Below are 13128 nucleotides of genomic sequence, written 5' to 3'. Positions count from 1 at the left end.
GAAGTAATACAAAAATATTACTGAGTTAAATATAATATAAAATGAATTCAATTTGCATATCAAAATTGTTTATTTTTTAACCTAAAATTACTTTTAGTCTTTATTTACTTTGAATCAATAAGAAAATAATACACTAAGAATAATGTCGTCGTTAGAATAAAATCATTTGCCGTAAACTCCCTTCGATTATTGTTGAAAATCCGGGACTGGTCTGGATAGGCAACAAGCTCTCATAAGCCAAGCCAAACATTCTGTTCACAAGCTTGTTTTAATAGACGCTCGGCAAGCAAAAACGTTCGTAAAACGCCGCATTTAATAAATATGACAAAATATTTGTACTGTAATATACTTCTCGTTTTTTATGTAAAGATAACCTATAAAGTAAAATCAAATAATTTTAATTTAATACTAAAACTAGTCTTTGTATTAAAGCAAATTTATTTTAAACAAAAACTAAACAATTGTCAGTGAGTTGTTAGCCGTTAATGATATATTTTTAAATGGCAACATTTTTTTCCGGAAACGAAACCAATGTGCTGCCAGTGCGCTGTTCGTTTTCGTTCGCTGCCGCTCATTCTTATTTTACATCGCCATCGCCATCTTTCTTTTCCCAGGCTTGTCGGCAAGGAGGTAAGTTGGAAAAATTTATATAATTACCTTGTGTTAAGTGGTAATGCTTCACAAATATTATAAATCAGGTTTATATTATTTGGAAAATTCTTACATTATTAAATATTACATATGATTATATCGCAGTTTTCGGAATACAATGGGAGGACCATGTGGTCGGCGTTCAAAAAGGAATTGATGGGAACTGCGCATTATGTTTTGTGATTAAAAACTTGAAGTACACTAATAAATCTTAATTTATTTGATTCAGTGACTCTCCTAAGGATTTTCTAAAATGTATACGGATTTTTAGTGATATTTAAAGCCAGCCGGCTAGGGGCAACGTGGCGTAAAAACCGCTAAGTTTTTTTTTTCATTTTCTTGTAGTGAAAACATGAGTACCGTGGAACGTGCCGGTGATGCGACATCAGAAGCAGAGTCTGGAGATGAGGAAAGAATCGTAGGTGGCGAGGAATTGGCAGCACAGTTTATGAAAAGGTAAGAAGTTAACATTAATATACGCCTTAAAATAAACTTCTTGTTAAGTATCGGTGAATAAAGGAAAGCACGTGTTCAAGTGTATACAAATGAGGTGATTTTAGAATTTTTAGCGATAAACGTGTGATATTAACTGAAAATCAAGTACATATTAAGACCTATATTAGTTGTGCTGGTTAGGGATTCATGTAGTAACCGAGTGCTTAAATTATGTACGATTAAGAAAATTAAAACACAAGTTTAGTCATCTCCAATTGAGTCATCCTGATTATTCAATTATAGACATTCCCTGTTGCCATAGAGCAAAGCCGGAAGATTTATTAAGTCTGATGTATCATTTAAGGGCCTGTTCAATTGATTATTGTAATTGTTTAAGTAAAATTTTTAAGATACCTTAATCTAAGGAATAATTACCAATTTTTAAATATTTACTTTGGTTGCCATGGAAACACATTAAATGCTTTAAAATGTTAATTTGTGACAGTAAAAATATTATTTGCGAAAATAGATGTACTGTTGTAAGTGCAAACATGGAAATGAATATGTATTGAGTTAATATTGCAAATAAATTCAATATGTTTCGTGTATTTGAACTTTTTTCTGCTTAGTATAACTTTAAATACATGCATACGTAAGTGTATTTAACATTTTAAAATATAAGTAAAAAGAAACAAAAACTACATATTAATTGTTAGTATTATGACAGTAATCTTTTTAAGTCGCATTGAGAACAAGTGAAATAAGAAAACGAAGCCTGAATAAACTATATTAATATATTCAGGAACGCACCTGCAACATCACTAGTTCAACAGTTACAAAGGAACGGATATACATACGCCCTAAAACATAACCCTGTTTTTGGGCTTCGCCGCAATCGGATAAAAATATATTAAAACTTCGTTTTCTGCGAAAACAAAATTGACGATGGGTCCCACCATTAATCTCTAAATAACCAGGAAGTGGAAAAGAAAATGACGCGTCATTAAATCTTAAAAAAACTGAATAAAAAATGTAGGAAAATTTGATACCATTTAGCACAAAAGAAACTCGTATCATATGATCTGTATTGCTTATAAAAAGTATGTCCCGACTGAGATTACGGGTCATTGAACCAGTGAGTCACTTTATACGCTCTACTTGGTCCGCAAGGCGGCACGATCGTCTGGACGCCCTGTGCCTGACAACGATGATGATATGAAATGATGCTAAAAAAATTCTATTGTACTTGGGAAGTCCAGTTGATGGATGTTTTTTTAATTTAAATCTATAATATATATATTTTTTACCTTCACGCTGTATACCGATCATAACAACTAGGTAGGTAGAGGGAAATTGGGAACCTCTTTCCCATATTCCACTGAATTCTGGAGGTATTGCGTGTTGAATGACGGAACTCGACGTCGCGCTTTGCCCTCGACATAAGAGCGAAGAAATGAAAATATTAAATGTCATTTCCTCGAATGGGAATTGAACCCACATCCTGTCGAGTTTACAGTCACTCTCTCAACCTACCTGTACTTATAAAAATGTAAATTATATCAAATTGTGAACATGTTTTTTGAAATGATTAAGTTACGACACATTTTGTTCTTGACCTTGAATGCTTAACTAATTGATATATACACATGGCTTTATAATAAAATAATTTGTAAATGTTATCTTTTATTTTATTAATTTTTTGATTTAATTATACATATAAAAATAAAATTACATCGTAACTATATGTCGCGTAAGAATCTTTTATTAATACAATTACAGTAGGCACTAACGTTTAAAATAAAAATATTATACCCTAGTTTGATAAAGTGCAGTGTTAAGATCCGTAGACCCTAACTTACTTACTACTTTAGTTCAACTTTCTTATCTCGGGGAACTATTGGTTAGGGTTGGAAAAATATGTATGTACAGAATAGTCCATTTGTATATGACGTCTTTATATAGGCTATGTTACAAAAAAATGAATATATTTTTTTGTGTTTTTTTAATAATGTACGTCACGAGTTCCACACGGAACTACCTAATAAAACGTAATCGTACAACTAAAATACACGCGTTGAATCGCGATGGAATCACCGCCGCCCGTGGAACTAGGGCGTGCGATAAATTAACATGCATGTTTACGTTAAGCCGGCGGATTTAAACATTTTTTTCCACATGTTTACGCATGATTGCCTAACGTAACGTATTTAGTTACTATTTTATTTAAATATGCTTGTAAAAATAGTGCTTAGGCCTAGGCATTGTAATGCAGTGGGACAGCGTGCTTATGTGTTGACGGTTGTGGGTTCCGATTCCTATTTGGGAGGATCGTTATATTAATTTCATTGACCTGTTCTAATGTGAGAGATTGGGCGTTTAGTATTGCCACGCGACGCTCAAAGTTTCGAAATTTTTCAGTAGATTAAGCTATACATATAATTAAGAAATCTAAAAAATAATAATAACATTTTTTATCCATTTTATAGTGGTATCACCCACAACGAAATGATAACTGCTATCACAAACCAAATCCACGCCGAGGCGATTGCGTCCCTACCACCCAATGTTCGTCGAAGAATCCGCGCTTTAAGATCCTTGCAGAAAGAGTTTGTAGAAATTGAAGCCAAGTTCTATTCTGAAGTACATGCGTTAGAATGCAAGTACGAGAAACTGTACAAACCCCTCTTTGAAAAGGTAACTTTTATATATTTTATCTAAGGAATTACAATTTTTTTTTCTTCAGCAGCAACAAAAATATAAGATTTAAGATCTTTAACATTGTGTAATTTTTTTCTAAAATTGATAAATAACAAAATAATTAAAGTATTTTTTGTGTGTAAATGATGACACCTTTCACCACTTACTGAAATCACCGTGAATGATTTCCTTAACATGCATCACCAACTGAGGCTTATTAAATTACATTATTATTCAAATAACACATTTTTCCTTTATATTAAATGTATTGGCTTCTTTCAGCGTGCTCACATAGTGAATGGTGGGTATGAACCAACAGATGATGAATGTCAAAACCCATGGCGGGATGACGCCGAGGAAGAGGAACTCGCTCGTGCCGTACAAAGTGCGGCTATCACTGAAGGTGATAAGAAGGAGGAGGAAAATAAACTTGTTGAGTTAGTATTTATTCTAGTTTAGGCCTTGCTAAAAATTTGTGTTAATTAATAACTTTTTATATTATTATACGATTTTAGTTATATTACTGAATATTATATATTATACTGAACATATAGAATATATACATTAAAATGAAGAAAAAAATGCTTTTTTGAAGTATTAGCTATTAAAATTAAATGATGACACATTTCACCACTTACTGAAATCACCGTGACTGATTTCTTTAACATGCATCACCAACTGAGGCTGCTTATCTTTTAAATAATGAAATTTTATTATGTTCATTATTTATTTTAACAAGTTTTTTTTGTTTTACTTTTAGGCCACCCATGGACCCCAACGTCAAAGGAATTCCCGACTTTTGGTACAACATATTCAAAAATGTATCAATGTTATGTGAAATGATGCAGGAACATGATGAACCTATTATTAAATCTTTGCAAGATATAAAAGGTCAGTTTTATTTAAGTTTTTTTTTCTATTATACCTTAGCTCATCCACTACCATCAACAAAGATATGTAGAGTTATATAAATATCTAAAAAAAATGTATGTGATATGTCACTTATTTTACTTAAAATAAAGTTTCTTTATATTAGAGATAGCTTTACCCATGTTTCTAAATATTCATAATAAAGGAAAATTTGTGTTGAAAGTGGTTAATAATGTATTTCACCATATTCTTAATTTTCTCTTAAACGTTAGATAAGCACTCAAAAGTGATATAATTGTGTTACAGTGCAAATGTATGAAGACCCCTGCGGTTTCACATTAGAGTTCCACTTCGCGCCAAATGACTACTTTACCAACACAATTCTCACTAAAGAATACTCCATGAAGTGTAAACCTGACGAGGAAAGCCCCCTGGAGTTTGAAGGACCCGAGATTTACTCATGCAAGGTTTGTCTGGACTTGTTAGACATACAGTAATTTTTTTTTATAGGACAGTTTATGAATTTACAGTTCTTGAATTGTGACCTTCCTGAAGTTAGCTGTAGATGGCTGAAGTTCAACACTCTAAAATTCTAAACTTAATTTAGAGCTGGCACAATTAGTAGGCCCTACTGTATGTTACAATTGAAAAAACAATCAGCAGTCTGCCACTTAATACGCAAGGTTTCAACACTAGTTTCTATTTCCCTTCTTCTTCCCTTCACTTTTATATGCAGGGTAAAGAGTGAAACTAAAAAAAATATGACGTAATTATCGACGTAATTATATATATAAAGTGGGGCTAACAGTACAAAAAATGATTGTGGGTTTGATCCTTGCAAAAAAAAAAAAATCTCTGACCTGCTAAGACAAAACATTTATATTGCTCTTCTGCCACTTATAAGTTAAGTTAAAACATATAAGTAAAAAAAAAAGATTAAATTATCGTAATGCCAGTTTGTTACTGGTAAAATGTTAGATAATATTGAAAAAACTATATTTGGATTGCTTCTAAGAGGCGCGGGTTCAATTTGTGCTACGTCCAAATTTTAAAAGTGTTTTTTTGCTAAGTATGGGATAGCAGTTAAAAAATGGGGAAAATATATATTGTAAACATGTATTGACATTACTCATAGGGTTGTGAAATAAACTGGAAGAAAGACAAGAATGTAACGGTGAAGACAATAAAGAAGAAACAAAAGCACAAGTCGCGTGGCTCTGTGCGCACCATAACCAAGTCTGTGCAGGCCGACTCATTCTTCAACTTCTTCTCCCCACCCCTCATGCCTGATGACCCCAACTCAACCCTTGCTTCTGATACTCAGGTGATTTTTATTATGTATATGATATAGTTATATTTCGTCATTTTTTTTCGTCGTCTTTTATCCATAACATTATGTGAAAATAGATGTAATTCAAAACTGACAACTGACAATATTCAAACAACTAAAAATATCTATTATTTTATTTACCATCCACATAGTTTTCTATTTGGTACATGTCCTGCCAAGAGATACTTAAATATCCTTTATCTCATAAAAATGCTAACTACTTATGTATGTCTTAGTTTCCGATAAATTATGGACAAACATTACACTTACGAAATTTAGCATGCTAGCTGCAGTCTAAATTTATATTGTACTAGCGAACGCGCGCAGCTTCGCTTACTTATTTAGGAGTGAATTCTAATAAACCACGAAACATGTGTTCAATGAAATATTTTTAAGAGTCTAAATTTCAAATTTTATAAAAATCGTTGGCGATTTAAAGATTTTTTCATACAAACTTTCAACCCCTTATTTGCACCTTTAGGTGGTGAATTCTGGAAAACCATGAAACACATGTTCAATTCAATATTTTTAAGAGTCCAAATTTAAAATTTTATAATGATCGGTTGCATTTTAAAGATTTTTCCATACAAACTTTCAACTCCTTATTTGCACCCTTAGGGGTGAATTCTAGAAAACAATGAAACACGTGTTCAATTAAATACTTTTAAAAATCTACATTTCAAATTTTATAAAAATCGGTGCCGGTTTAATTTTTTTTCCATACAAACTTTGAGCCCTTATTTCACCCCTCTAGGGTTAAATTTTTCAAAATCCCTTGGTGGATGTCTCCAAATTTCACGTTTCCAAATTTCACGTTTCTACCATCAGCGGTTACGGCTGTGCGCGCGTCTTACCTCAGTCAGTGAAGACAAGTCCTTTTATATATATAGATAACAAAATATAGTTTGGTTTAATCACGTTAATTATGAGTTAATCATTTATTGTAACTTTTTTGTCCGAAATTACAATTTGAAATGTAGCTTACACACTCACTTAACACTAGTTTTTCTTTGTCCACCCTGCTTGGGAAAATGGGTGAAGCAAATTTATAATTAAACACAAAACACGTCACATTTCAGGCGCTACTGACCGCTGATTTCGAGGTGGGCCATTATATCCGCGAGCGTGTGGTCTCCCGCGCCGTGCTCCTCTACACGGGAGAGGGCCTCGACGAGGACGACGATGACGATTATGAAGAAGAGGTATGTAGACTTTTTATTTATACCTACATATATTATGTATAGCATCTGTGGAATGGAAGTGACTTGATTTGCCATAGAATTTTACAAATCGGTTTTTATGGGCAGAAATTTTGTGCTGCATCACTTTCATTCTAAATGTGCCATTTTATATGTTTCGAGATTTTGTATGGAAAATATTTTTTTAATTCTAAACAAATTTATTTTGTACAAAATCTCCCTTGATCACACGTGATAGAAAAGTTTTTCTATTATTTAAATAATAGCACTGTCTTTTAAATTGTTATAATAAAGCATGGTTTGTACCAAGTAAATTCTACAGCCATCTGTTAGTCTCGCTTTTTACACGCATGGTAGTTTGTGCTTATAGTTTTTAATTATTATTTTTTATGAAGATACATTTATATTGAAACACAATTATCTGACCAGTTACCGTCTAATCATAAGTAAAGTAGCTTAATAATATAGTAGTAATAATAAGAAAGTTTTAACTAATATATGTTAAGCTACTTTTGTTTAAAATTAATTAAGTACAGAGTGAAACAAGATGGCCGAGAGGCAACTCGTGCGTGAGATCTTTAGATATAAATTTGTTAGTAAAGTGTTGTTTATAACTATTTATATTAATTAAATACATGACATTTAATATATTCTTATTTTGTCCACTAAATGCTACCCATAAATTATGTGAAAATTATTGTGACAGTCTTTCAATAGCCAATGTATGAAGTCAAATTAAAAGATTATTTTTCTCTTATATTTTCATGCTGCATTTGTTGTAACAGAAGAAAGTGGACTGCGTTTCTATTTGTAAAAAGTTAATCGATTATTTTCTAATAATAATATCTTAAAATCGCATGGCGATGCGATAATATATCGATTTTGGAAAATGATCGATATTTTACATGTCATTATTATTATATATTAGAATGTCGCACCTCAGGAGTGCCCTTAGATACCTTTATATTTTAGGTAGTAACAATAAAAGTAACTTGTATTATACTTTAGATTAGATTGCAAAAGTGTGAATGTTTTTGATCTATTAATTATGTGTTAGTAAAGGTCCGTCCATAAATTACATAATACGAATATTACTTTTTTTATGGTCCCCCTTAACATAGTCTGATGTCACATTTTATGATTTTTCATTAAAAAAAAGGAATTTAAATAACAATTCCGAAATTATTTGTAAATTATATTTTAAAATATGTTGTAACGAAATATAGGCCCTACGTATCACTTGTCACGTCTCTCTTAATGTGTGACGAAATTTTTGGCCTCTTGGGTGAATAAAGAGAGGTCTGTAATTGACTTGTATGGGCTCTTTCAGCCTTTCAATATTCACAACCACCATAAAGAAATAACTAACCTGAAAAGCGGACAAACTAAGTTTGTGATGTAAAAGTAAAAATCATAAGTGTATGTAGAGCTCACGCACGGGGTGTCAGTATATGGCGTCGGGCGAGTCTCCAGCGGTGTCTTTGCTTTCAGGAGGATTCGTTCTCCGATGAGGACTCCGGCACTGAGGAGGTCTCGGACGTTGACGACTGAGGGAACATCCCCAACCTCCCGAACACAATGTTGCCAACTGTTACACCCCCTCCCTTTTATATAGTCTATAGAAGTTGTGTTATACAAGCGTAAATTTAATTAGCAAAGATTAAATATATAGTGCATTATTCTTGATGGCAACTCTTTATGTCGCTGTATTGTATAACACAGCTTGTATATTACCATATTTATAATCATTTAAATTTAATCGTATTTTATAATGTAACAATTATTATAAAATTGAACTTAGTAGTGAGTTGGCAACCCTAATTTAATGAGCCTCGAAGGTCTCTACGGTCATATCTATCCCATATCAACATAAATTACTGTCCAAATTATACATGTTATACACATTAGACATCGGTTCCTATGCGGGGCTGTCTAAATGCCTTGGTTACTTGTGCATTTAATACATTGTCATATAAAATTATACATTACACAAATTGTTCATTTGAAATGAACACTAAACATTGAAATTAAAATGGTGCTTAAATAGTGTATTGCATTTTTAAGGTATTTTCTATAGAGAAGTGGTTCTTAGAAATTGCAATTCCATACTTAGTATTAACTATATAACAGCGCATACGATGCCGATGTCCATGTATAGGTGAACATGATACTCGTTATATTTACATAGTCAGTCATATATACATATTAAAATTGTTAGTATTTTTGCGCTAGATTTTAATTAAGATTGCATTTTTACTCCGTTTATGCATGGTTTATCCACAGATAAATATGTTTTAGACGCGTTTTTTTATAGAGCAGCTCTATGTGGGCTATATTTTTTTTGTAGATGAGGTGCCTTACGATAATGCATGTTACGGTGCAACGATTGCATTTTTAGACTAGTTGTACGATCGTTTGTTTTTATTTATTTTAATTATTATTATGTACATTATTGTAATAGTGTGTATCTTGTTTACAATTTTTTACGTACTAAATTTCATGTGATATTATTGTTCTCTAAGGCTATTATTCGATGTTTCCTATTGATGAAATGTGTCATTCCGACGGGCGTCTTTTGAATCTCTTAGTGCCAAACTGCATTTTGATCTATGTTTGTTGTTTTAATTCTTGTAATTTTCGAATAAATGTTATCGAGATAATATAACAAATGTGAAATACATTGAAATATTATTGGATATCGCTTTTAAATTAAAAAACACATCTTGACACACGGAGACAGACAGACTGACAACAAAGCGGTTCTACAAGGGTTTCGTTTTTTCTTTTTGGGGGGTACGAGACCCCTAACTATAAATGGACATTGCCGAATTTGCTTTTTTTTTAGTAATTATATATGAATAATGAATGAATAATTGTAGTAGTAAAATTACGCGTATAGTTGTTTTTTATTTATGTAACTATCGCAAACCATATATTCGTGCAGCTCGACGCTAGTTTTCTTATAGTATATTTGCTCGTGGCTTTTACGTTTTGGCATGTGTCGATATCCCAGGACATTAAAAATTGTAAGCTTTTTTATTATTGTGTTTCATTTTGTTTCTTTCTATATTTACTATTTATTTTATAACCCGACAAATACTTTATGAACACAGGTCTGAGTCTGGAATACAATTTGCTGTTCATTCAATATACAAACTGGCGCGGTAAATATAACTTAGGCAGGGTTTACACTATATGACGTCGGTAACGGTTCTTCCTCGGTCCAATCTCACCTTGTATATACTTTTCTTATTACTTACCCGATCGATAGTAAAAATGCTATCATTGTTTTGTCATATATGAATGTTTAGTTGGGACTAATATTGGACCGAAGAATAACCGTGGTCGGTACCATAGTGTGAATCCGGCCTTAGTGCCTCGTTGTACTGTATTTTAGTGTTTTTATCGGGTCCCCCTGTGTGTATATTAAAATACGCATTCTACGCGAGTGTCTGCCTGTACCCGATATATCATAAAGTTATTGTCGGAGAATACTATTTACTTTACCTTTGCATGAGAATTTGTTTCGATAAGTTGAAGGCGAGCAGATGGTTGAAGAGTTTACCTTGTGTTTTATTATGTAAGTGTTGGTTTCTTTTTTTTTTGTTTTATTGTGGTTTTTTATTCTCGTATATTTTAGTATTACTTTACTTTTTTAGTGCGTGTTATTATGTAGTATGGAAAATTGAAATTTCTATTTATATTAGTACTAATGAAATTGACTTAAAGTTTGTTAAATATTTTATATACTATTTACATAATTATTCATTTCAATGATAAATGTAAAGTCTTAATTATTAATGGATGTGATGACTCTTTGACATAACAGACTTTAATATTTACTAATAATTTAAAAATTATTAGTTTATTATTGCTTTATTAAACTCACTGAAGTGTTTACGTCTTAGAATCACTATAAAATCATTATATACACAGAGCGCAATAATTTTATTTAAATGATATTCATTACCCTGTTTTGAAAGACAGTGAACAGCGTCGAATTCCTCTATGCAACACGCAATGTCCAAATTAAGAGTTTTGACATTAGCTCTCCACTTCTTATCTCGCTATGCGGGAAAAATAAAATAAAAAAAGCTTTTTATCGTAACCTATTTGACACTATCTCTCTCTATATAAAATCAGGAAGACGAAGAGTGTTCGACGGAAGAGAGCGAGGACGAGGAACCAGCGCCGCGACGACGCGGGAAGAAACCGGCCAAACTCACACACGAGAACCCCGCAGAGTGCAAGCAACAATAACACACGCGGATATCGAACCGCATACCACCGTTGTATACAAGATAACTTTGTGTTGGACATCTGATGCTTGTTGGACAGTGTGAACTTGGTATAACGTCACTAGGGTTGCGCATATTTGGTTGCTTGTATGATATACACTATTTTAATATAGCCCGCAAATATGTAGTGATTTATAAGAAACCTAACAAAAAAGACCAACTTCTTCAATTTCAACCGGTGCTCATAATCAAAATTAAATTTAAAAGAATATCGAAATCGGTTGATGGGATATTGAGTTATTTGTCGCGCTCATACTTAATGCAAATTAAGGACGTGTGATTTTCTCGTGGATGCTTTTGTCAGAAATGGACCAAATTAAAATGGGACCACACAGTGGGAAGCATTAGCTTTCAAATAAAAAAAGAATAATCAAAATCTGTTCACCTAGTTGAAAGTTCTCAAGTAACAAACACAAAAAAAATAGAGTCGAATTGATAACCTCCTCCTTTTACAGAAGTCGGTTAAAAACAAATTTCGACATAGATTTTGACACTAAATCGAGTGACATTATGAAAAGTTCACACTGTATATGCTCTATCCTTTGTGATATGCTCCTCTTCCCTATAAAAGAATGTTCGAGAGTTAAACGATGTCACGGAAAATGAAGGCAATCTTTGTATTCATTATTATTAGTTGTTGAGATTTTGAATGGATTCCGCCATATGTAAAGACGCGTCGCAGGTTTTGTAGAATAATGTTTTTATAGAAACAATTGAATTTTTAGCTTTTTAGACCTTTGTAAAACGAAAAGTAATATGGACTTGCTATATGCGTGATGCAGCGTGAAGCTATAAAAAAGTAATGCTTGTCACTAAATTCAGACTTTGTTCTATAAAAACTAGAAACGTACGGCGCTCGTGGATTCACCTAGCTAGTTATTATAATTATATAAAATCGCATCTTGGTGCTATGAAATTCAATCGGTATAACATTAATGCGTATTATTTTTCAATATATGTAATGTCACTGTTGTTTTGTCCGTCCTAATGTTCATTTCTCTGTTGAAAAGTTTCACGAAGTACCTTTAGGAAATGAAATTGACATTCCTTTGACAAAACGAACTGGCCTCCTTTTCCCCCATTTTCCCTTTTTTGTTTATTTGCAAGAATAATGTGATGATAATGGCTGTACAAGCGGCTAAGTTTAACTGTCTCTAAGACTGTACTAGTTATAAATGTAAGAGTCAATGTAATGGTTTTAGTCCGTTTATTAAGCTGGAGGACTAGAATCAAAGTTGACAGTTGTATTACAGAAGTACACCGGCTAGTAGGCACTATATTTGTACACTACAGTTTTTTAAATAAATTTAGTTTTAAAAAGGTTTTTTGTTTCAATTTTTTTCCTCGTGTCTGTCTGATGACCGATGAATAGAGTAGGCAGAGAGAACTTGGGTTCCCATTCTGTTCCCCATTTTAAAATCTTGTTAAAATAAATATGAAATTATTCTTGTTCTTGTATTTGTATTTGTTTCCCCTTGCAAATAATTTCTTAGTATTATAATGAACTAGAATATTGAATTACTAGTTTGTTGTTAGGTGAAAAAATTGCCAATTTATCAGTAAGTTTTATTTTGGCTACGAGAGTATACTATTGATATTGAGAATTGGTTTCAGAAGGCAATCGGAAAAATTAATAGACACTTTATTA

General features: G+C 32.3%; 1 protein-coding gene across 2 annotated transcripts; it reads left to right on the top strand.

Annotated features, from left to right (window-relative positions):
• The first annotated feature begins 500 nt into the window (after positions 1-500).
• Positions 501-12800, top strand: LOC146533142 (nucleosome assembly protein 1-like 1). Of its 2 annotated transcripts, XR_014878642.1 has the most exons (10): positions 501-630; positions 997-1107; positions 3573-3780; positions 4066-4220; positions 4544-4674; positions 4960-5120; positions 5789-5977; positions 7063-7185; positions 8674-10762; positions 11326-12800. XR_014878642.1 is itself a non-coding variant. In XM_085196103.1 (9 exons), exons 2-9 carry the CDS (start codon positions 1004-1006, stop codon positions 11440-11442), a joined length of 1188 nt encoding a protein of 395 aa, XP_085052229.1. In that variant the 5' UTR covers positions 501-630; positions 997-1003; the 3' UTR covers positions 11443-12800. The 2 variants fall into 2 exon arrangements, 1 of the variants encoding a protein (XP_085052229.1); XM_085196103.1 differs by lacking the exon at positions 8674-10762.
• The last annotated feature ends 328 nt before the right edge of the window (positions 12801-13128 follow it).

This window comes from Heliconius melpomene, chromosome 13, assembly GCF_056956725.1.
Source record: "Heliconius melpomene rosina isolate 202511_hmr_F chromosome 13, ASM5695672v1, whole genome shotgun sequence".
NCBI lineage: Eukaryota > Metazoa > Arthropoda > Insecta > Lepidoptera > Nymphalidae > Heliconius > Heliconius melpomene.
Note: the sequence above shows the minus strand (reverse complement) of the source record. Positions and strands in the feature narration are given on the sequence as shown.